Source organism: Arachis hypogaea, chromosome 20 (genome assembly GCF_003086295.3).
Source record: "Arachis hypogaea cultivar Tifrunner chromosome 20, arahy.Tifrunner.gnm2.J5K5, whole genome shotgun sequence".
Classification (NCBI taxonomy): domain Eukaryota; kingdom Viridiplantae; phylum Streptophyta; class Magnoliopsida; order Fabales; family Fabaceae; genus Arachis; species Arachis hypogaea.
The window spans coordinates 14,694,974-14,721,014 of NC_092055.1; the positions used below are offsets into that span (position 1 = coordinate 14,694,974).

At 33.5% G+C, this 26,041-nt stretch overlaps 1 protein-coding gene across 1 annotated transcript; it reads left to right on the plus strand.

Moving 5' to 3' along the window:
• Positions 1-20,337: 20,337 nt before the first annotated feature.
• On the plus strand, positions 20,338-25,984 carry LOC112782546 (uncharacterized). Its single transcript, XM_072230946.1, has 5 exons — positions 20,338-20,347; positions 20,468-20,532; positions 23,950-24,290; positions 24,850-24,927; positions 25,064-25,984. The coding sequence occupies exons 1-5, from the start codon at positions 20,338-20,340 to the stop codon at positions 25,218-25,220; spliced, it is 651 nt and encodes a 216-aa protein (XP_072087047.1). The 3' UTR covers positions 25,221-25,984.
• The last annotated feature ends 57 nt before the right edge of the window (positions 25,985-26,041 follow it).

The following is a 26,041-nucleotide window of genomic DNA, read 5'->3' on the forward strand; positions in this document are numbered from 1 at the left end:
TTTTAGTATCAAATTTTCAATTAAGCTTACAACACAGAAGTGGTTCAAGGAATCAAAATGCTAGAATAAAAATTAAGCTTCACGTAAATTCAACTAAAATCGAACGAAAGACAGAAACATTAATTTTCAACAAGAGTCCATAAAAAATATAGTGCATAATAATTTTTTAAGTAAAAGAGATCAAACTAACAAGTCTTAGTAGTTAATATAATCTTAACATGACTACATGACAACAATAAGTATAAACAAAAGGCCTATTCAAACATCAGCAAAAAGCAAAATTGCCGAAATGGGAAATCTAAATTCAAACTTTTGACTATAGCATAACCGAATATTTATATAAAGACAAAATAAATTATACAATAAAGGCATATAATTATATAAATACTATTTTTTTATTCCAATAAATTACTATTGTCTAACATCTAACTCAATTTAAAACAAATGAAATTCATATATTAGAATAAAAATCACATAAAAATATCTAAATATACAAGAAATTAGGTATCTAAATATTAGGTTTTTTAAAAAATAAATAGAAAAGGTAACAACCCACTTTAAAAAAATAAATATACTATATAATAAATCCTTAAAAAGGGAACCAATTATATGCTAACGTGATTCTTGCATTCATGGTCATGATCATGATCACATTTTCATTTTTGTTAATCTAATGTGGTTAATAAGGGCATGAGGTAAGATAGAACCTGTTTTTGCTATTCTTGCTGAGATTGGCCGGTGTATAACTGGTCCGCCGGTGAATACTTGTAAGCTCGTCACTCCCCGACGCTCAAGTCAGTAAGTGTTTAAGAGGTATAAGAATAATTCTATGAATATAGAATGTAAGACATGATATGCAACTTATAGAATTTATCATGTTGCTCCCATGAGATTAGATATAGAAGGTTCTTTTTATAGGCATAGAATTGATGAATGATATTCATGTTATGACGGTTTGGTCATTAAGATTGAAATGATGGTCATTAAGTCGGTAATGAAGGTGTCGGTTACAAGCAAAGAATAAATGATAATTAACGCCGAGTTATAACTCATAATGCACAATAAAGACCAAGTTATAAGGTGACGGATCACAGCCCCCAAGCTTTGTCTGCCGATCATATGATCCAGGCTAAGCTTAGAAAATAAAATGAGTTATAACGCCCAAACCTAGGAGACCAATTTAGTATTTTACCCTTAAATATATTAGGATATTCGTTACTAATGGTATGTGTTTTAAGAATGGCATAAAGATTTAATTCTCATTGGAATAAATAGTGGCTCACGATCCATTATTAGCCAAGTCAGGAAATTAAAAACTCAACCAATGAATGTCACAATTAAAGCTGATAAATGGGTCATTTCAGTTTTACTTCCAAGGATAAATTTGTGTTTAAGTTCTTCACTACAAGACAAATACATAATGAAAACCGGATAGTACAAAGAAACATGGTATTCTATGCTAGTACAATGGAACATGTGATAATTTTCCTATACTATAATCGGTATAATGATAATGGCTGCCCAGTTTGGGTAACTAACTTAATTAAGTTCCTTTTGATAAAATAACTTAAACAATAAATGACTCTGTTAAAAGTAACTTATTTTACTCTGTTAAAAGTAACTTATAAATAAGTTATTTTGTGTTTGGATTTTTAACTCTAAAAGTGCTTATTTTATAGAAATGTGATGAAAAGTAGAAGTATTATGAGAGAAGTAATTTTTTTTAACTTCTCTATAAGCTCCTAAATAGCTTCTTAGAAAGTTGCAATTTGGTTTTGAAAATTGCACCCGACATTAATACTACTTCTTTTTATAAGTCAAAAGTAAAAAAAAGTTAATTTTAAAGTTTTCCAAACGGAAAGTAATAGCAGGACAGCTTTCATTTTCAGTCTGATCTTTTCTTTTTTCCGTGTCCTTTACTCCAAGCACTGCTCGTACTATGTATACTAAAGAGTTTTGCAATTTTTCCCCCTTTTTTTTGGGTTGAGGTTTTGTATTATTGACTATTGTTTCGGTGTAAAGGTTGCACTTTTGTCGTTTCCATTCTTTGTTTCGTTTAAGTTTTCTTCCATGTTTTAATTTTGTTTCTACCACTTTTAAATTTTATATAAGTCATGGTAAAAAAAAAAAGTAAAAAAGAAAGAAAATCTGTTAATAGATAGGATCAAGCTCACATGTGTTAGCATATTTGAATATATAGTATCTTTTAGAGATAATCTATGCATGCAAAAGTTGGAAATAAAAAACTTTCTTACACCTCTTTTTCTGGTCTATATCAACAATGTTCTTTTGCAAAACACTACATATCACACCTAATTTTACAGCAAACAACCATGATTAACCTTACACACTAATTGTATATTTAGCTTCCTCAAGAGCTATCTACACACCATTAGTATTTATTTAGTATTTTCTAGTTGATTGATGCTTACATGCATCCATATCATTATTTATGAGTAATGTTATATCATCAATAAATATTATTATTTTTTGTCAGTATTTAACTAGTAATAATTTAGATTCATATTTATAAAGGTTTTGCAAATAAAAAAATATATAATTTATATTTATATTTATCAAAATTTATATATATGAATTAATAAAATTTGTATTCATATTTTTTTAAATTTGTACACATAAATAAAATTTATTTTTGAAAACAATTTAATATTTGTATTGGTAAAATAATAACCAAAAATACTAAAAATTGTTGTCCCAAATTTTTTTGTATACTACAAAAAAAATTTAGAACATGACAATTTTGTAAAAATATATAAACATATAATAGTTTATTGGATAGAATGACTTATTATCACGATCCATCTATTTATTCAACAATAATAATTAATAATGCATATGTTAATTAAAATTCAAGATATCTTGAAGCTTCAAACTAACCTGGTGGAAGAATAAAATTTCTCCGTATTCTAGAGTAATAATACTAATTCAAAGTTATTTTGTAATACATAAAGAAATGAAGAAGATGAATGAAATCGGCTATATACTTGTGTGCTATACATACTACACACATATCATATATTTAATATGGTTAATTGACTAAGATGGAAGGAATAGGATAAAAAGAAAGAGAAAAAAAAAAAAGAGTAGAAAGTGTAAAATTAAATTAAATGTGTGTAAGCATCAACAATTGTTCATTGTTTGTAGATGTCTAATTAAATTTTATATATAGTATATTTATTTTTTTAAAGTGGGTTGTTACCTTTTCTATTTTAGTATTTTTTAAAAAACCTAATATTTAGACACCTAATTTCTTGTATATTTAGATATTTTTATGTGATTTTTATTCTAATATATGAATTTTTTTTTTTTTTAATTGAGTTAGATGTTAGATAACAGTAATTTATTGGAATAAAAAAAATAGTATTTATATAATTATATGCCTTTATTGTATAATTTATTTTGTCTTTATATAAATATTCGGTTATGCTATAGTCAAAAGTTTGAATTTAGATTTTCCATTTCGACAATTTTGCTTTTTGCTGATATTTGAGTAGGCCTATGTGACTTATTATTAGAGAAGTAAAAAATGACATTTACTTGAATTCCAGCTATAGGTTTTCTTTTTTTAGCTAACATGCAAGGACGCTAACATGCAAGGACGGTGAGATTTCTGAAAGCCTCAGGAAATGGAAATGTAGTAAGTAGTGCTTGCCTTATAGTTGTTCAAATTACCAAGAAGTCTGTTTCATTTATGAATTGGTAGCATAGTATTAGTAGCTTTTCTATATATCTTGCTTGTGGTGTCCTCCACCCTTCACCCTATTAAACTCATAAGTCATAACAACAACCACACCATCGTCACCACCAAAATCACTCTCACTTCTCTTACTCACTAGTCACCACACTCTCTCCGCCGGTCGTCACTCGTCACTCTATCTCCTCGCCTCTGCTTCCTCCGTGCATGTGCCTCCTCCGTCTGTGTCGTCCCGGCCGCCTTGGCTCCGAGCCGCCGTGCCTCGCCTGAAAACTAAAGAAATCTAACATTAACCGCCTTTCTACAACAAACATTCAATAGCAACACGAATCACTCATAAATCTCTCACAAAACCTTAAATCGAAGCCATTGTTGTTATGGAGATGACAAGAAAAGACAAGGCTGCAATGAGAACGGAAACCACACAGTCTTCGTGTTCGTCTTCCTCATCCCATCATCTTCCTCGTCAAAAGAGAACCAAACTCCACCATTACGGATCGCATCAACAGGTGATTGTATTCCATCCTCTCTTGCATGCAGCTCTATTTTTTATTAAATGCGTCTTTGGACTTTGGATACCATATACCTGTAACAGCCCAGACCACCCGCTAGCACGATATTGTCCGCTTTGGCACACAAGGCCTCACGGTTTTATTTTTGACGATAGGGATGCTAGCGGGTGGTCTGGGCTGTTACAGATGGTATCAGAGACAGAACCCGGATGATGTACCAGCGAGGGCGCTGGGCTCCCTTAGCGGGATGGATTGTAAGGCCCACATCAGTTGGGGAGGGGAACGAAGCATGCCTTATAAGGGTGTGGATACCTCTCCCTAGCATGACGCGTTTTGACGAGTGAGTGTGGGGAGCTTCGGCTAGCATCCCTATCGTCAAAAGTAAAACCGTGAGGCCTTGTGTGCCAAAGCGGACAATATCGTGCTAGCGGGTGGTCTGGACTGTTACAGATGGTATCAGAGCCAGAACCCGGATCGATGTGCCAGCGAAGGCGCTGGGCTCCCTTAGGGGGATGGATTGTAAAGCCCACATCGGTTGGGGAGGGGAACGAAGCATGCCTTATAAGGGTGTGGATACCTCTCCCTAGCATGACGCGTTTTGACGAGTGAGTGTGGGGGCTTCAGCTAGCATCCTATTGTCAAAGGCAAAACCCTGAGGCCTTGTGTGCCAAAGCGGACAATATCGTGCTAGCGGGTGGTCTGGGCTGTTACAGATGGTATCAGAGCCAGAACCCGGATCGATGTGCCAGCGAGGGCGCTGGGCTCCCTTAGGATCGTGATTTTTATAAGAATCGTGATTTTTAGAAGAAAATAAGAGTTGAAATAGTAAGAGTAATAAAAATCACGATTCTTATAATTTTGTGTGACCATCTATATACAGTAGACCAGACAACTATAATTATCTAACAAAATTAATTTGTATTTATTGCACTCAACTTGAATAAGTAAGAAATTATCTTAGTTTAATTTAGTCTTTAATTCACATGATTTGAATTTAGTTTAATTTATATGATTTGATTTGATTTAATTATTAGTTAAAAATATCTTAGTTACCTATTTTATTCATAGATTTATTATTTTAATGAGTAATAAATTAATCAAATTAATTAATTAGTACACACAATAAATTTGGTTTAATAAGCTAAAAAAAATAGATTAAAAAATACTCACAGAATATTAAAATAAATAAATTAGAAAATACTACCAAATTAAATTGATATAAATTATAATAAATTATATGATATTTAAATATATCAATTAGTTGATACAGTTAGTTTATCGTAATAACTTGTATTTAATGAGTTAAAAGAAATAAATCGAAAAATACCCTCAGAAGCATGTCACCTCAGCTCCATCATTAAATGCAGAAACTCGATTTTTATATAATAGAATAGATAGATTATTATGTACTTACCATCCTGATTAATCTAGAATTTATTATCATTATTATTATCATATTTAATTTATAAAAAAGTAAATTAATAAACACGTTAATGGGCTTGTTTGGGTGAGCTTCTAAAAAAAATCTTTTTTTGAGTTATCTTTTTTTAAAAGATTTTATGGAAAAGTAAAAGTAATTTTATGTTTGGATATCTCATGCAAAAAGATCTTTTTATTTATCAATTATGTTTGAGTATAACAATATAAAAGTAATTTTTTGTTTATTTATTACATGAAAAACATCTTTTTTTTAAGGAAAAAAGATCTTTTTAAGAAAAGATGTAAATTTCAGCTTCTCAAAAAATATGTTTTTTTTTTTTTATTTTTTTAGTACTTTTATTTTTATTACTCAAAATTTGCCAAACACACTAAAAAATAAAAAAATATCTCTTTTCACTAAAAAAAATTTTAATAAAATAATAACGTCCAAACAAACACAATGTCTATTAATACATGAGTATATCATAATATATTAGGGTTTAATAATTTAGGGTCTTTATACTGTACAGATGAAAATTTGTACAGATTTACAGAGATTCTATTTTAACTATGGTTTTTTTGACATGTGTCCATCTTTTGTCTTGTAAATGAAAAGTTGGCTCATGGCTTGGCTTTGAAGCCTGGAAATAAAACAAGCCTATTTATTTCAAAATTTGTGTACAGTTCACCTACAATATAGTTCACCTACAAATACATTGATTTTTATACAAGTGTCTCAATAATTGATAGCATTGTTTATTTTATTTTGTTAATCTAAATAACCCAATAATTTTTTTCTTAGTATTTTATAATAATTTTGATCTCACATTTAAATATATATTTGACATTTTTTTTACAGACATATTAATAAATTCAAAATTTATAATGTTAGAATAAATAAAATTATAATATAACATAATATTTATTATTATAAATACTGATTTGATAAAAATTATTTTAAATTATAATTTATATTATACAAAGTATTGGAATAACTTGAACTATAGATTTTATATTTATAAATCTAAACGAATATAATAAAAAAATTAAAAAATATTAGATGAATAAATTATTTTTATAATCAAATTCAAAAAGTTTTTTTTTTTTTTCTTATGTGCCTCCTCCTTATTGTTAATATTGTTATTATTATTATCACTCACAAGACTGCCCTTTTCTTATTCACTTTATTTCTTCCTGTTTATGACTCAACAGTCAAACTTTGACCAAACACCACAGGTTATGATTAAAGAAGCCATGCATGATCTGATCGTACCAACAAAAAATGAGATTATGGATAGACCATCCAACGGTTTATTTTTATTTATTATTAAAACATTATTTTCAGCCTAAAATGTAGCAATTAAGTTGAAAAATGATTTTCAACCACCAGGGCGAAGATGAAAATGAAACTCCTCAAAGACCACACTAATCTCTCTCATTAAGTTTATTTTCTTTCATTTTTTTAAGTTTTTTTTTTAAGTAATATCATATCAGATTATGGAATATTTTAGGGATATTGATGGTTTGATTAATTTAAAAATTAAACCAATTTTTTAGTTAACCAAAAATATAATTTTAGTTAAACAAAAATATAATTTTGGTTAATTAACCAAATTAATTTTACATGATAAAATCAATTATTAATCGATTTGTAAAATTTAAAACCAATTTTTATATAAAAAAAGGTTTTAAATTAAAAAAAACAGTTTTTATATTAAAAATCTGATTTTTACATTAAAAAAATCGATTTTTACACTAAAAAACTGATTTTATTTTAAAAATTGGTTTTTATACCCAAAAATCGGGTTTTACATAAAAATTAATTTTTTTTACGTATAAAATCCAAATTTTTACCCTTTTTTTATTTTTATCGATTCAATTTAAAAAAAAATCCATAATTTTTAATTACCCTACGTTTATTTCATCATACGTTCGTTGTTGAATTAATTAGTTTATAGGGTTAATAGTCAATTTCGTCCCTGAAAGTGTCCTCGATCTCCATTTTCGTCCCCGAATGTCAAAATTAATCAAAAACATCCTCGAAAGATACCCGTGTTGATCACGTTCGTCCTTCCGTCTTCTGGGTTGATGAGATGGCAAACGGCCGCTTACGTGGCACGTTAACTGCCAAGCTGGCAGTGTAGCAGGACGACGTCGTTTTGGTTGATGGAGGCAGTGGCATTGAAACGTCGCCGTATTGTGTTTTGAACAGGTTTTGAAACGTTGCGATGGCTTACCCCTGTCTCATATCAACCATCGCTCTGTCTTTCGCTCCAAAACTTGTCGTCTCCCACAAGGCATGCCCTAAGTGTGGAACCGAATCTCTGTACCACCCTGACAAGGATCGTTAGTGCTGCTAGACGAATACAGTGGAAAGGCTTTGGCCGTTGAATGCGGAGTGGGTGTTATACTGGAGCAGCATTGCTAGTAAAAGAAGGCATTGAGACATTGAGAGGTAAGGATTGTACTCATAATATCATTTCTTACTTATTCTGTGATGTGGTGTCTTGTTAATATGGTGGTGTTACTGTTCGTCTGGTTTAGGGTTTATTAGTGTTGTTTTAGCATTTTCGTATATGAGATTGTGTTACTTTGTATGGCTCTGTGACAGTAGTCAGTGATGTTTGAATTTAGTGATGGTTCTGTTGCATGTTATTTTTTTTGGGTGAAAGGTTGATTGGTACCAACTGAGTGTAGTAGGTGGTGATTGATACAGAGCAATTGTTGCTGGTCATATTTGTTTATGTTGTTTTCGTGTTTGTTTGTTATTGTAGATGGAGGGTCCTCCCATGACGTTTGTTTTTCACCATGGTGGGTTGTTTCGGACGGGTGAGGATGGTGACATGGTTTACGAACCTGATAACACAGAGGTATTGATGGGTGTTGAGGGAGACACACTTGATGTGTTTTTCGTGAGGGGTTACTATAAGGAGCTGGGATACATTGAGGCTGGCAATTGTTGGTGGAAAGTTCCTGGAGTTCCAATTCCATCTGGGTTAAAGAAGTTGGAGACAGATGCTGACTTGATTGCAATGTGCAAGGATTGTAGGAGGAACCACCACTTGATCAACCTATACTTTGAGGACTGCATCTCACAGCCCTGTGTAGTGGACAACAGAGGGGAAGGTCTACCTCTCCTGGAAGCAGGAACTAGTAAGAAGAAGAAGTTCAGTTCCCAGGCCAAGATGCAGCACTCCCAACTTGTGAAAACTCCCACAATGAACCACCCTCAGCCAAAGAAACCAAGCTATGAGCCCACTAAGGCAGCCTCACAGCCCAGTAGGCCCAAAGCTCAGCCCAGTAAGCCCAATCCTCAGCCCAGGAAGCCATCCTCACAGCCCAGTAAGCCCAATCAGCCTTTTTCTCAGCCCACCAAACCAACACATCAAGCCTCAAAGACCACCTGTCAGCCCATAAAGACTCCCTTGCAGTCAACAAAACTCCACCCTCAACAAACCAAAAGCAACAGTCAGAGGAAGAAAGTCCCACATCATTCCAAAACATCCTCTCAACCAGCCAAAACGCCAGAAAGTAATAAGAAGAAAGGAAATACCAGTGCATGCAGAGTAACAAGATCCGGAAGAACTGTAAGAGAAGGTCCCATCCAGGATGAAGATTCTGACTCTCATGACTCGTATGAGAGTACTGAAGATGAGTTGTACAAGCCTCCAAAGGTTGTAGGAGACAGTTTATACAGCAGTGAAAGTGATAGTGATAGTGGAAAAGGCTCACAAAGAAAGCAAAAGCAAGCTGAAGCAAAGGAGAAGCATAGGCCTCCTAAGTCTAGACTAGCAGATAAAGAAATTGACACTGATGACTCAAGTTATGAGGGTTTCGAAGATGAAGAAAGCTCTGAATCTGGTAAGCTCTTAATCTGGATTGCTATTGTTTTAATATTTCATTTGGCCAAATTTTAATGTCTTTTATGTTATGATTTGGTAGATGCAGACGAAGATGATGATGATCTTGGAAGTTTCTCAGATCCTGACTCATGGCATTCAGAGGATTCAGGGAAGGAGTTAGACTCTGATGAGGAGACCCCTCCTGTTTATCCCCAGTACAATGCAAAAACCAAATTTGGAAACCTGAAGTTTGAGGTTAGTATGACTTTCAAATCAAAAGCTGAATTTATACAAGCCACTAGGGATTACACTATCCAGTGGGGCAGAAATATATTATTTACCAAGAATGATAGAGTTAGGGTTAGAGCTGTTTGTAAGTTAGATGATTGTCCCTGGGTGGTTTATTGTGCTTGTAACAGTAAAGATTTGTCTTGGCAAATTAAAACGCTTGTTGATAATCACACCTGTCCTAGAAAGAGGAAAAATAGGGCTGCAACCCAAACCTGGACACTTAGCAAGCTAGTACCCAAGCTTAGAAAGCACCCAACTATGAAGCATCGAGAGGTGTATGATTGGTTTGTCCGAAAGTGTAACGTGTACCTCAATAGCACATGCATCACCAGGGCACTAAAAGCTGCTAGGAAAATTGTAGAGGGTGATGAGATAGCCCAGTATGGTTTGGTGTGGGATTATGCAAACGAGTTACTTACTAGCAATCCAGGATCCAGAGTGCAAGTTGGTGTGATCCCAATGCCTGAGAGTCCTCCACTATTTGATCGGTTCTATGTGTGTCTTGATGCTTGCAAAAGGGGGTTTAAGGCAGGTTGTAGACCTCTAATTGGATTAGATGGCGCCTTTCTGAAGACACTACACGGAGGACAAATTCTGACAGCTTGCGGACAAGATGCTAACAATCACATCTTTGTGATTGCATATGCAATTGTCAGTGTGGAAAATAAGGATAATTGGCAATGGTTTCTTGAACTGCTTCACAGTGATCTAGGTGACTATAGAGAGCACAAATGGTGCTTCATCTCAGATATGCAGAAGGTAATAATTTCTGTAAGGACTAATTTGATTTACTTATTATTCTTTGAAGGACTAGTTTGATTTAATGAATTCAAAGTTGAGGACTGAGATGATTTAATATCTTTTCGTGTTTGGTCTTTTGGTGCAGGGTTTAATCCCTGCTGTTCAGGAAGTTTTCCCACGAGTTCACCACCGCTTCTGCGTCTGGCATTTGTGGCGGAATTTCTCAAAGCAGTGGGGTAGTTCTGAGTTGAAAGACCTTGTGTGGGAATGTGCAAGGTCAAGGACAACAACTGAATTTGATAGAAACATGAAGAGAGTTAAATTGATCAACGAGAAAGCTTGGCAGTATCTTGATAAATGGCCAAAAGAGGCATGGACGAAGGCGCATTTCAGTGAGGTTCCAAAAGTGGATAACATATGCAACAATTCCTGTGAGTCATTCAATGCAAAGATCAAACACGAAAGGAGTAAGCCTATCCTGACCCTGGCTGAGGAAGTAAGGAGAGTCATCATGAAGAGTATGGTTGATAACAGAAAGAAGTTGCAGAACTACCAAGGAATTCTCCCTCCTGTTCAGCAAAGTAGGTTGGAAGCTATGACGGTGCTGTCCCGTCATTGGGCTCCTCAGTGGTCTGGTGATGAAAAAGAGGAGTTGTATGAGGTACATGGCTGGCCGACGAATATGGTGGTTGACTTGGGCAAGCACACATGCACCTGCAGGTTTTGGCAGCTTACAGGTAACAACTTTCTTCCCTTACTTAATTAACAATGTCTTCATTCATGATATTATAGTTACTGTATGAATTTGTTTGGCTTCATAGGAATGCCGTGTATGCATGCAATATCGGCAATACAAGATAAGAATGACAAGAGACCTGAGGAATATTGCCATGAGTGGTTAAAGATGGAAGCATATAAGCGTACCTACTGTTTTAATGTCAATTCGGTTAAGGGGCAGGATCTATGGGAGAAAACGCCACATCCATCCCCAGTCCCACCCCCAGTGAAGCCTAAACCTGGGAGGCCAACAAAGAAGCGAAGAAGGGACAAAGAAGAACAACCTAGTGGGTCAAAGACAAAAATGAAAAGAAAATACAACCCAATCCGGTGCATGTACTGCGGTGAGGTTGGACACAACAAGAGAGGGTGCGCAAAGAAAAAGGCTGTGGATGCTGAGGAACATGCAAAGCAGATGCAGCTACAATTGGCAGTTGTTACCCCTGCTCCACAAGGTTCTGAACCCCAAGTAAACCCTTCTCCTACTGATACTGACATTGGTACACAAGCTGAGGCACCTATGCCTTCACTTCCATCACCCACTCAGGCTGACTCAGAGAGTGACAGCAGTGACTCGGAGTGCATCCCACCAACCCAGGAGCCCCTTAAGGTAGTATCATATATCATCACTCCTAAAAAAATTTGGATGTAGCCTAATCATGTAAGAATCTCAGTTGCTACTAAATCATACAGGATCAATTGATTGGTAGGCCACCTAAGTTGCAAGTGATCAAAAGAAAAGCAAGGTCAATTTCCTCCCCAAAGCATATTGCAACTAGATCTGTGGCTGTTTCTGTTGAGACCATTAAAGGGACAAGCTCCGGAACTGCTAAGCGGCTGGAAAAATTCATGACCTTTGTGCCTACTCCAGTCTTCAAGGCTCCAAGGAAGAATGATGATAAAGTTTGAGTTGTTAGGAATGTCTACTTGTTAACTCATTTTGTGTATGAAATAACATTCTGTTTGTTGCTTTTGTTTTGTGTGTGGTAATTTAGTCTATAGACAATGTATTTTGTCAGCTAACAATCTTATGACTTTGTTATGCTATTTATGTATTAAGACAATGTGACAATTAGCCATCAATGACAAGTTACTATTAAGCTTACTTATTATCTTCATTTTGTTTATGCCTCAACATAATTCATGTAAACACAGAATTAGTTCCACAGTTTATAAAATTATCCACAGTTGACAGGAAATTGCTTCCAACTTCAAATAACTACTCTCATTCAAATCAACAATTTCAATACATCATTACATGTTCATACAGCATAATCTATTCATTTAGAATTACATAAGAAACAACAAATTATCACAACTACTACAAACAGCAAAATCATTAGCAGTTTCAAAGCTCTAACTTCAGCTTCCACAGTGCCCAACTTCCATGCCACCTTCACCCGCCATTCATCATACTCACCTTCAACCTCCATATCAGCTCCTGCATCTTTCTTTGTACCACACACACCCACTACTTCAAATTCATCATCATCAACCCACTTAAAATAATTGCAGTGACTGCCCTTCTGCAATTTCATATGGGAGTAAACCAAAAAATCAGAGAACACCCAACAGAGGATAAGAACATGAAAAAGCTTTAACTTCCTTTACCATCACTCACCCGGTACCTTGGACTTGCATGGAACAATCTATTCGGGTTCTCCGCTGTCCCAGATTTCTTAATCACAGTCTTCAGCCCACAGAAACATGATCCATCATGAGCATTCACCCTCCTCCTTCGCATCGAAACACTCGATCCATGACTGTCGTGCGATGCATGTGACAAACCGCCACCACAACCACCATCTCCTCTCTCCATCGACGCAGCCAGCCAGGGATTACGTCTCCTAGTTACCTCTACTGCCACCGAAAGTGATCACCTCGAAGTATTTATCGTTCGTTTTGGGATTAGGGTTTATAAACTCGAAGGACTAATTTGATGGCTTAACCATAACTTATCTTGTCAGCAACAACATCCTACACCCTGGCGTTGGCCAGCTTGGCAGTTAACGTGCCACGTAAGCGGCCGTTTGCCATCTCATCAACCCAGAAGACGGAAGGACGAACGTGATCAACACGGGTATCTTTCGAGGACGTTTTTGATTAATTTTGACTTTCGGGGACGAAAATGGAGATCGAGGACACTTTCAGGGACGAAATTGACTATTAACTCTTAGTTTATATGAATAGTTAATATGGTTAAAATTCATTTTTCCAAAGCTTTATATATATAATTTATTTCCCGTACCACGTATAAATTGCACTAAGTGATAAAGGTTGGTTTTTAATTTTCTGGTCAACATATTCTCACAACCAAACCAACTGACCTAAGTACAAGTTCCTTGGCTTTTAATTAATGTGTACCGAAAGGCTGTTGCGTTTAGTTGGTTGCAGTAGTTGCAACAGCAGGTTTTACTAAACAGCAGGTTTTTGAACGATTAAATTTTTTTTTAAGATATATTTTGAATTTGAATTTGAATAAAATTTTCACAGCCAAAATCTTCCCCCTCTCCAACTCCCCAAGACACATGACATCTTCTGCATCTTTTTTTGTTTGGCATTTAGCAATGAGGTAGCAATTATTACCACCAACCCACATCTCACCTACTCCTCTTCTCTATCTTGGGTCCCGATACAAATTTACATCTGTGGGGTGAAAACTGAGAAGAAACTCAGACTTGAACTAATCAAAAATTTAGAGAGAAAGGTGAACTATCCTTTTTATCATTTTTTCTTTTCCTTTCTTAAAAAATTTTAAGAAACGTTGTGTTTTTCTTTATTTGTTTTATTTTATTTTTTCTAATTTAACATCAGTGTGTTCTAAACTTCTGATGTAAAGGACAATGTTTTGAGAAAAAATTTTCAATTTCATGATGCATGAGTTCTCATTAACGAAACCATAGACAACTCTTATACATTAATTGCTAAGGAGAGGACTTGACTAATTCCTCACAATATATGGAAATGCATTCACTTCCGTTTCTTTATTTTTTATGATTTATTTTGACCTGATAAGCTAATAAGTAATGTTCCATGTAGAACTCAGAAACATTACTTATTAGCTTATCAGGTCAAAATAAATCATAAAAAATAAAGAAACAGAAGTGAATGTATTTCCATATATTGTGAGGAATTAGTCAAGTCCTCTCCTTAGCAATTAATGTATAAGAGTTGTCTATGGTTTCGTTAATGAGAACTCATGCATCATAAAATTGAAAATTTTTTCTCAAAACATTGTCCTTTACATCAGAAGTTTAGAACACACTGATGTTAAATTAGAAAAAATAAAATAAAACAAATAAAGAAAAACACAACGTTTCTTAAAATTTTTTAAGAAAGGAAAAGAAAAAATGATAAAAAGGATAGTTCACCTTTCTCTCTAAATTTTTGATTAGTTCAAGTCTGAGTTTCTTCTCAGTTTTCACCCCACAGATGTAAATTTGTATCGGGACCCAAGATAGAGAAGAGGAGTAGGTGAGATGTGGGTTGGTGGTAATAATTGCTACCTCGTTGCTAAATGCCAAACAAAAAAAGATGCAGAAGATGTCATGTGTCTTGGGGAGTTGGAGAGGGGGAAGATTTTGGCTGTGAAAATTTTATTCAAATTCAAATTCAAAATATATCTTAAAAAAAAAATTAATCGTTCAAAAACCTGCTGTTTAGTAAAACCTGCTGTTGCAACTACTGCAACCAACTAAACGCAACAGCCTTTCGGTACACATTAATTAAAAGCCAAGGAACTTGTACTTAGGTCAGTTGGTTTGGTTGTGAGAATATGTTGACCAGAAAATTAAAAACCAACCTTTATCACTTAGTACAATTTATACGTGGTACGGGAAATAAATTATATATATAAAGCTTTGGAAAAATGAATTTTAACCATATTAACTATTCATATAAACTAATTAATTCAACAACGAACGTATGATGAAATAAATGTAGGGTAATTAAAAATTATGGATTTTTTTTTAAATTGAATCGATAAAAATAAAAAAAGGGTAAAAATTTGGATTTTATACGTAAAAAAATTAATTTTTATGTAAAACCCGATTTTTGGGTATAAAAACCAATTTTTAAAATAAAATCAGTTTTTTAGTGTAAAAATCGATTTTTTTAATGTAAAAATCAGATTTTTAATATAAAAACTGTTTTTTTTTTTAATTTAAAACCTTTTTTTATATAAAAATTGGTTTTAAATTTTACAAATCGATTAATAATTGATTTTATCATGTAAAATTAATTTGGTTAATTAACCAAAATTATATTTTTGTTTAACTAAAATTATATTTTTGGTTAACTAAAAAATTGGTTTAATTTTTAAATTAATCAAACCATTAATATCCCTAAAATATTCCATAATCTGATATGATATTACTTAAAAAAAAACTTAAAAAAATGAAAGAAAATAAACTTAATGAGAGAGATTAGTGTGGTCTTTGAGGAGTTTCATTTTCATCTTCGTCCTGGTGGTTGAAAATCATTTTTCAACTTAATTGCTACATTTTAGGCTGAAAATAATGTTTTAATAATAAATAAAAATGAACCGTTGGATGGTCTATCCATAATCTCATTTTTTGTTGGTACGATCAGATCATGCATGGCTTCTTTAATCATAACCTGTGGTGTTTGGTCAAAGTTTGACTGTTAAGTCATAAACAGGAAGAAATAAAGTGAATAAGAAAAGGGCAGTCTTGTGAGTGATAATAATAATAACAATATTAACAATAAGGAGGAGGCACATAAAAAAAAAAAAAAACTTTTTGAATTTGATTATAAAAATAATTTATTCATCTAATATTTTTTAATTTTTTTATTATATTCGTTTAGATTTATAAATATAAAATCTATAGTTCAAGTTATTCTAATACTTTGTATAATATAAATTATAATTTAAAATAATTTTTATCAAATCAGTATTTATAATAATAAATATTATGTTATATTATAATTTTATTTATTCTAACATTATAAATTTTGAATTTACTAATATGTCTGTAAAAAAAATGTCAAATATATATTTAAATGTGAGATCAAAATTATTATAAAATACTAAGAAAAAAATTATTGGGTTATTTAGATTAACAAAATAAAATAAACAATGCTATCAATTATTGAGACACTTGTATAAAAATCAATGTATTTGTAGGTGAACTATATTGTAGGTGAACTGTACACAAATTTTAAAATAAATAGGCTTGTTTTATTTCCAGGCTTCAAAGCCAAGCCATGAGCCAACTTTTCATTTACAAGACAAAAGATGGACACATGTCAAAAAAACCATAGTTAAAATAGAATCTCTGTAAATCTGTACAAATTTTCATCTGTACAGTATAAAGACCCTAAATTATTAAACCCTAATATATTATGATATACTCATGTATTAATAGACATTGTGTTTGTTTGGACGTTATTATTTTATTAAAATTTTTTTTAGTGAAAAGAGATATTTTTTTATTTTTTAGTGTGTTTGGCAAATTTTGAGTAATAAAAATAAAAGTACTAAAAAAATAAAAAAAAAAAAACATATTTTTTGAGAAGCTGAAATTTACATCTTTTCTTAAAAGATCTTTTTTCCTTAAAAAAAAGATGTTTTTCATGTAATAAATAAACAAAAAATTACTTTTATATTGTTATACTCAAACATAATTGATAAATAAAAAGATCTTTTTGCATGAGATATCCAAACATAAAATTACTTTTACTTTTCCATAAAATCTTTTAAAAAAAGATAACTCAAAAAAAGATTTTTTTTAGAAGCTCACCCAAACAAGCCCATTAACGTGTTTATTAATTTACTTTTTTATAAATTAAATATGATAATAATAATGATAATAAATTCTAGATTAATCAGGATGGTAAGTACATAATAATCTATCTATTCTATTATATAAAAATCGAGTTTCTGCATTTAATGATGGAGCTGAGGTGACATGCTTCTGAGGGTATTTTTCGATTTATTTCTTTTAACTCATTAAATACAAGTTATTACGATAAACTAACTGTATCAACTAATTGATATATTTAAATATCATATAATTTATTATAATTTATATCAATTTAATTTGGTAGTATTTTCTAATTTATTTATTTTAATATTCTGTGAGTATTTTTTAATCTATTTTTTTTAGCTTATTAAACCAAATTTATTGTGTGTACTAATTAATTAATTTGATTAATTTATTACTCATTAAAATAATAAATCTATGAATAAAATAGGTAACTAAGATATTTTTAACTAATAATTAAATCAAATCAAATCATATAAATTAAACTAAATTCAAATCATGTGAATTAAAGACTAAATTAAACTAAGATAATTTCTTACTTATTCAAGTTGAGTGCAATAAATACAAATTAATTTTGTTAGATAATTATAGTTGTCTGGTCTACTGTATATAGATGGTCACACAAAATTATAAGAATCGTGATTTTTATTACTCTTACTATTTCAACTCTTATTTTCTTCTAAAAATCACGATTCTTATAAAAATCACGATCCTAAGGGAGCCCAGCGCCCTCGCTGGCACATCGATCCGGGTTCTGGCTCTGATACCATCTGTAACAGCCCAGACCACCCGCTAGCACGATATTGTCCGCTTTGGCACACAAGGCCTCAGGGTTTTGCCTTTGACAATAGGATGCTAGCTGAAGCCCCCACACTCACTCGTCAAAACGCGTCATGCTAGGGAGAGGTATCCACACCCTTATAAGGCATGCTTCGTTCCCCTCCCCAACCGATGTGGGCTTTACAATCCATCCCCCTAAGGGAGCCCAGCGCCTTCGCTGGCACATCGATCCGGGTTCTGGCTCTGATACCATCTGTAACAGTCCAGACCACCCGCTAGCACGATATTGTCCGCTTTGGCACACAAGGCCTCACGGTTTTACTTTTGACGATAGGGATGCTAGCCGAAGCTCCCCACACTCACTCGTCAAAACGCGTCATGCTAGGGAGAGGTATCCACACCCTTATAAGGCATGCTTCGTTCCCCTCCCCAACTGATGTGGGCCTTACAATCCATCCCGCTAAGGGAGCCCAGCGCCCTCGCTGGTACATCATCCGGGTTCTGTCTCTGATACCATCTGTAACAGCCCAGACCACCCGCTAGCATCCCTATCGTCAAAAATAAAACTGTGAGGCCTTGTGTGCCAAAGCGGACAATATCGTGCTAGCGGGTGGTCTGGACTGTTACAGGTATGTGGTATCCAAAGTCCAAAGACGCATTTAATAAAAAATAGAGCTGCATGCAAGAGAGGATGGAATACAATCACCTGTTGATGCGATCCGTAATGGTGGAGTTTGGTTCTCTTTTGACGAGGAAGATGATGGGATGAGGAAGACGAACACGAAGACTGTGTGGTTTCCGTTCTCATTGCAGCCTTGTCTTTTCTTGTCATCTCCATAACAACAAGGGCTTCGATTTAAGGTTTTGTGAGAGATTTATGAGTGATTCGTGTTGCTATTGAATGTTTGTTGTAGAAAGGCGGTTAATGTTAGATTTCTTTAGTTTTCAGGCGAGGCACGGCGGCTCGGAGCCAAGGCGGCCGGGACGACACAGACGGAGGAGGCACATGCACGGAGGAAGCAGAGGCGAGGAGATAGAGTGACGAGTGACGACCGGCGGAGAGAGTGTGGTGAGTAAGAGAAGTGAGAGTGATTTTGGTGGTGACGATGGTGTGGTTGTTGTTATGACTTATGAGTTTAATAGGGTGAAGGGTGGAGGACACCACAAGCAAGATATATAGAAAAGCTATTAATACTATGCTACCAATTCATAAATGAAACAGACTTCTTGGTAATTTGAACAACTATAAAGCAAGCACTACTTACTACATTTCCATTTCCTGAGGCTTTCAGAAATCTCACTGTCCTTGCATGTTAGCGTCCTTGCATGTTAGCTAAGAAAAGAAAACCTATAGCTGGAATTCAAGTAAATGTCATTTTCTACTTCTCTAATAATAAGTCACATAGGCCTACTCAAATATCAGCAAAAAGCAAAATTGTCGAAATGGAAAATCTAAATTCAAACTTTTGACTATAGCATAACCGAATATTTATATAAAGACAAAATAAATTATACAATAAAGGCATATAATTATATAAATACTATTTTTTTATTCCAATAAATTACTATTATCTAACATCTAACTCAATTAAAAAAAAAAATTCATATATTAGAATAAAAATTACATAAAAATATCTAAATATACAAGAAATTAGGTGTCTAAATATTAGGTTTTTTAAAAAATACTAAAATAGAAAAGGTAACAACCCACTTTAAAAAAATAAATATACTATATATAAAATTTAATTAGACATCTACAAACAATGAACAATTGTTGATGCTTACACACATTTAATTTAATTTTACACTTTCTACTCTTTTTTTTTTCTCTTTCTTTTTATCCTATTCCTTCCATCTTAGTCAATTAACCATATTAAATATATGATATGTGTGTAGTATGTATAGCACACAAGTATATAGCCGATTTCATTCATCTTCTTCATTTCTTTATGTATTACAAAATAACTTTGAATTAGTATTATTACTCTAGAATACGGAGAAATTTTATTCTTCCACCAGGTTAGTTTGAAGCTTCAAGATATCTTGAATTTTAATTAACATATGCATTATTAATTATTATTGTTGAATAAATAGATGGATCGTGATAATAAGTCATTCTATCCAATAAACTATTATATGTTTATATATTTTTACAAAATTGTCATGTTCTAAATTTTTTTTGTAGTATACAAAAAATTTGGGACAACAATTTTTAGTATTTTTGGTTATTATTTTACCAATACAAATATTAAATTGTTTTCAAAAATAAATTTTATTTATGTGTACAAATTTAAAAAAATATGAATACAAATTTTATTAATTCATATATATAAATTTTGATAAATATAAATATAAATTATATATTTTTTTATTTGCAAAACCTTTATAAATATGAATCTAAATTATTACTAGTTAAATACTGACAAAAAATAATAATATTTATTGATGATATAACATTACTCATAAATAATGATATGGATGCATGTAAGCATCAATCAACTAGAAAATACTAAATAAATACTAATGGTGTGTAGATAGCTCTTGAGGAAGCTAAATATACAATTAGTGTGTAAGGTTAATCATGGTTGTTTGCTGTAAAATTAGGTGTGATATGTAGTGTTTTGCAAAAGAACATTGTTGATATAGACCAGAAAAAGAGGTGTAAGAAAGTTTTTTATTTCCAACTTTTGCATGCATAGATTATCTCTAAAAGATACTATATATTCAAATATGCTAACACATGTGAGCTTGATCCTATCTATTAACAGATTTTCTTTCTTTTTTACTTTTTTTTTTTACCATGACTTATATAAAATTTAAAAGTGGTAGAAACAAAATTAAAACATGGAAGAAAACTTAAACGAAACAAAGAATGGAAACGACAAAAGTGCAACCTTTACACCGAAACAATAGTCAATAATACAAAACCTCAACCCAAAAAAAAGGGAGAAAAATTGCAAAACTCTTTAGTATACATAGTACGAGCAGTGCTTGGAGTAAAGGACACGGAAAAAAGAAAAGATCAGACTGAAAATGAAAGCTGTCCTGCTATTACTTTCCGTTTGGAAAACTTTAAAATTAACTTTTTTTTACTTTTGACTTATAAAAAGAAGTAGTATTAATGTCGGGTGCAATTTTCAAAACCAAATTGCAACTTTCTAAGAAGCTATTTAGGAGCTTATAGAGAAGTTAAAAAAAATTACTTCTCTTATAATACTTCTACTTTTCATCACATTTCTATAAAATAAGCACTTTTAGAGTTAAAAATCCAAACACAAAATAACTTATTTATAAGTTACTTTTAACAGAGTAAAATAAGTTACTTTTAACAGAGTCATTTATTGTTTAAGTTATTTTATCAAAAGGAACTTAATTAAGTTAGTTACTCAAACTGGACAGCCATTATCATTATACCGATTATAGTATAGGAAAATTATCACATGTTCCATTGTACTAGCATAGAATACCATGTTTCTTTGTACTATCCGGTTTTCATTATGTATTTGTCTTGTAGTGAAGAACTTAAACACAAATTTATCCTTGGAAGTAAAACTGAAATGACCCATTTATCAGCTTTAATTGTGACATTCATTGGTTGAGTTTTTAATTTCCTGACTTGGCTAATAATGGATCGTGAGCCACTATTTATTCCAATGAGAATTAAATCTTTATGCCATTCTTAAAACACATACCATTAGTAACGAATATCCTAATATATTTAAGGGTAAAATACTAAATTGGTCTCCTAGGTTTGGGCGTTATAACTCATTTTATTTTCTAAGCTTAGCCTGGATTATATGATCGGCAGACAAAGCTTGGGGGCTGTGATCCGTCACCTTATAACTTGGTCTTTATTGTGCATTACGAGTTATAACTCGGCGTTAATTATCATTTATTCTTTGCTTGTAACCGACACCTTCATTGCCGACTTAATGACCATCATTTCAATCTTAATGACCAAACCGTCATAACATGAATATCATTCATCAATTCTATGCCTATAAAAAGAACCTTCTATATCTAATCTCATGGGAGCAACATGATAAATTCTATAAGTTGCATATCATGTCTTACATTCTATATTCATAGAATTATTCTTATACCTCTTAAACACTTACTGACTTGAGCGTCGGGGAGTGACGAGCTTACAAGTATTCACCGGCGGACCAATTATACACCGGCCAATCTCAGCAAGAACAGGTTCTATCTTACCTCATGCCCTTATTAACCACATTAGATTAACAAAAATGAAAATGTGATCATGATCATGACCATGAATGCAAGAATCACGTTAGCATATAATTGGTTCTCTTTTTAAGGATTTATTATATAGTATATTTATTTTTTTAAAGTGGGTTGTTACCTTTTCTATTTACTTTTTAAAAAACCTAATATTTAGACACCTAATTTCTTGTATATTTAGATATTTTTATGTGATTTTTATTCTAATATATGAATTTCATTTGTTTTAAATTGAGTTAGATGTTAGACAATAGTAATTTATTGGAATAAAAAAAATAGTATTTATATAATTATATGCCTTTATTGTATAATTTATTTTGTCTTTATATAAATATTCGGTTATGCTATAGTCAAAAGTTTGAATTTAGATTTCCCATTTCGGCAATTTTGCTTTTTGCTGATGTTTGAATAGGCCTTTTGTTTATATTTATTGTTGTCATGTAGTCATGTTAAGATTATATTAACTACTAAGACTTGTTAGTTTGATCTCTTTTACTTAAAAAATTATTATGCACTATATTTTTTATGGACTCTTGTTGAAAATTAATGTTTCTGTCTTTCGTTCGATTTTAGTTGAATTTACGTGAAGCTTAATTTTTACTCTAGCATTTTGATTCCTTGAACCACTTCTGTGTTGTAAGCTTAATTGAAAATTTGATACTAAAATATATTAAGCATTTTAAATAAAAACAACATGAGAGAATGGTTATAATCTATCTTTTGAAAATCGGTTCGGACCGGCCGGTTGAACCATGAACCGCTACAAAAAATAACTCGGACAAATGTTAAAAACCCCCAATTTCCAAAACCACAATTGAACCGTTGAACCGGCCAAGAACTGGTCGGTCAAACCGAACCGTCACCTGGCCAGATTTTTGGAATAAGGGAAAACGCAAAGTTCTGAAAACGGTTCGAATTGACTGGTCAAACCGGTCAATTCGTGAATGAGGGGAAAAGCAGTTCAGACCAAGATTCTGAAAACCCGTTCAAACCGGTCGGTCGAACCGTGAACCGGTACAAAAACGAATCGGTCATATATCAAAACCGAAAGATTCAGAAACCGTTATTGGACTGTCGAACCGGTCGAGAATCGGTCGGTCGAACCGAACCGAGACCCTACCGATTTTCTAAAATTTGCTCAAAACGGTGCCGTTGGTTAGAGGAACCCTAACCAGTAGGAGTGTACAAAACCGACTCGGACCGAACTAAATCGATCAACTGAACCGAAAAAACCGAAAATCAAAAACCGGTTCTGATAATAAAAACCCCAATCGAACCGAACCGAACCGGTCAGGTAAAAAACAAAAAAAAAAACAAACCCCCCCTCCCCCAAAATGAACGAAACCTAAACCTAACCGAGTAACCCCCATTCGGCCATTCCCCCAAGCCCCACTCCCAAACGAACCCTAGCCCCTCTCTCCCTACTCCCTAGGTCTCACAGCCTCGCTCTCTGCAACTCCCATCGCCGGTGAGAGACCTCCTCCCACCACCTCGCAGCCACCGCCACCTTCCTCCCAGCGCAGCCCTTCCACTGCTCCCACCCAGGACCTCCTCGCGGACAGAGCAGCCCAGCACTGCAGCACACAGACAGCGCCCAGCGCCCAGCAGGTCGGCACCACGCTTGCAAGTCGCACCCACCACCACCCTCAGTCCCTCGCAACTCGCAAATCGCACCCAGCAGGCCAGGACCACCCACTCACCCAGGACCACTCGATAGCCTATTGCAAGTAAAGAACACGATTTGCTATTATATATAAAGTTCTTCTATTCTTTCTTATTAGCATGTTTTCCAATGCCATCTACTTTGGTTCTAACTTGGCATAATGTGATAATTGAAATGTTAGACCAACGTAGTTCTGATTATTGCTTTTCTGTTCTCTCGCGAACATAAGGGAACTATATGCTTTTCTGATTATTGCTTTTTCTGTTCTCTGAATGAACACACTGAAGAACGCAGAGAAGACAGAAGAGAACTCAAACGCAGCTTGGAGGAAGCACCGAAGCATCCATCTCTCGTAGCCGTTCCTCAACGTCCAGCCACCGTCGCCGGCCTCGCCTTCTGCCTCTGTCGCGCAGCCACTGTCTCGACGGTGCCAGTTCTGTTCCAGCGCGTCAGCCCTTCGGTCGTGCCCTGTTCCTTTCTTGCTACTGATCTGCTCTGCTCTGTTCTGGCATTTAGTTCTAGGTATTAATTTTTTTAAACTATAATTGTTGAATAATTCTTGTTACTTGTTAGTTAATTCTACAATGAAGTGGCTTGCCAATGAGTTTTGGAAATGTGTTGCCTCTCAATTCTTCTGAATCTCTCTTGGTTCTATAATGTTAGTACTTTTTGCGTGTACAACTTGCAATTCACTACTTTCTTGTGTGATTAAATTTTGGGTGACTATTTTTCGTAACAATTTAGTCAAATATATCAAATCAATCTATCGATTTTCACTTATAATCTTCGTGTAAAGATGGCAACTATGATTACTTATACTAACATAATTTTGAAGCTTTTGGATTTCTAGCAAATTTTGCAGAACACCATTGAACCTTATTACAAGTTAGCATACATAGTACTCAGAATAGGACTAGGTGATGATTAAGGAGGACATATGCTTGAATTGTTACAATTGTGTATATTACATTCAACACAGATTTACATATATTAAACTCCAAACTAGCTGATATGGTGATAGTCGTAGGCTGCAGCAAGTCTTGGCTGACTTATTGATTTGCATCAATTTTACGCCAACCAGAGGTCAAGTTGTTGTTGCAGCCTCTTTAACGAAAGATCAATTAGGCAAATCAGTTCATTTGGCTTACTTGGAGATAAGGTAATTGTTCCATGCATACTATATATTCCTTTGTTGTACCTCAACTTTATGGGAACAAGAAACTTGTGACATTCCCACATGTGATCATCTAACTACTACTTAAGTGGTTCACTGATTGTTTTTGCTATCTTTGCAGCATAACACATGATGGTGTTGGTGTTCCGGAAACATTGCTGAACCAAATGTTCGGACGAGACGGACAAGAATCCGAGGAGGGTATTAGTCTGCTCATCAGCAGAAAGTTGCTGAAGCTCATGAATGGAGACGTGCGGTATCTGAGAGAAGCTGGCTAATCATCTTTCATCTTAACAGTTGAACTGGCTGCTTCCCAAAAATTGATTGCTTAAAGTTATAGGAAATAAAGAAATACTATCAGTTTTTGTGCATCAGAAAAGCAAGTGTGCAAGAAATCACTTTTCTTGTACAACATACCTTAAGAGCTATGAAGCACGGACACTTTGCTGAGTTGCCGTGTCTGCGTGTCGGACACATTTCGGACACGACACTCACGGACACTCGTCCGACACGCGTGTCTGCTGTGTCCAAACCGTGTCTCAATAAAAAATAAAAAAATTTTCTCCGGACACACTTGGACACACCTAAATACCATCACGTGTCAGCGTGTCCGATCTTATTCTTAATATATATTTTTAAAATAAATTTAGATATAATATATATTGTTATTTATTAAAACAAAAAATATTTTAAATACTTGATATAATTAAAATAAGACATTAAAAATAATTTAAAAAATTAATTTATATTTTAATATCAATAAAATATTAATATATCATTACGGTTTATCTAAAAAATACTGTATATTTTATATGTATACGTGTCCCCGTGTCATGTAAGATTTTAAAATTTGCGTGTCGGCGTGTCCCGTGTCGTGTCGTGTCCCATATCCGTGTCAGTGTCCGTACATCATAGCTTAAGAGTAAGAGTAACATAGTCTCAAGTCTTAACGCTTCTGTAACTCCTTGTACGGTACGGTGTATATATGTATGAATCTTCACGTTATTCAGCTATTCACATAAACTATTATATATTTATATTACTTACTCTTCCTGCAATTTTAGATTATTTAAGAAGCATTTTTAGTAATCAAACATTA

Excerpts from the sequence above, each read along its gene's own strand:
- LOC112782546 (XM_072230946.1), top strand. Across the intron at positions 20,533-23,949 it reads AGAAAAAGAGGTGTAAGAAA|ACCAACGTAGTTCTGATTAT; the intron begins GTTTTTTATTTC and ends TTGAAATGTTAG. Across the intron at positions 24,291-24,849 it reads GTTCTGGCATTTAGTTCTAG|AGGTCAAGTTGTTGTTGCAG; the intron begins GTATTAATTTTT and ends TACGCCAACCAG.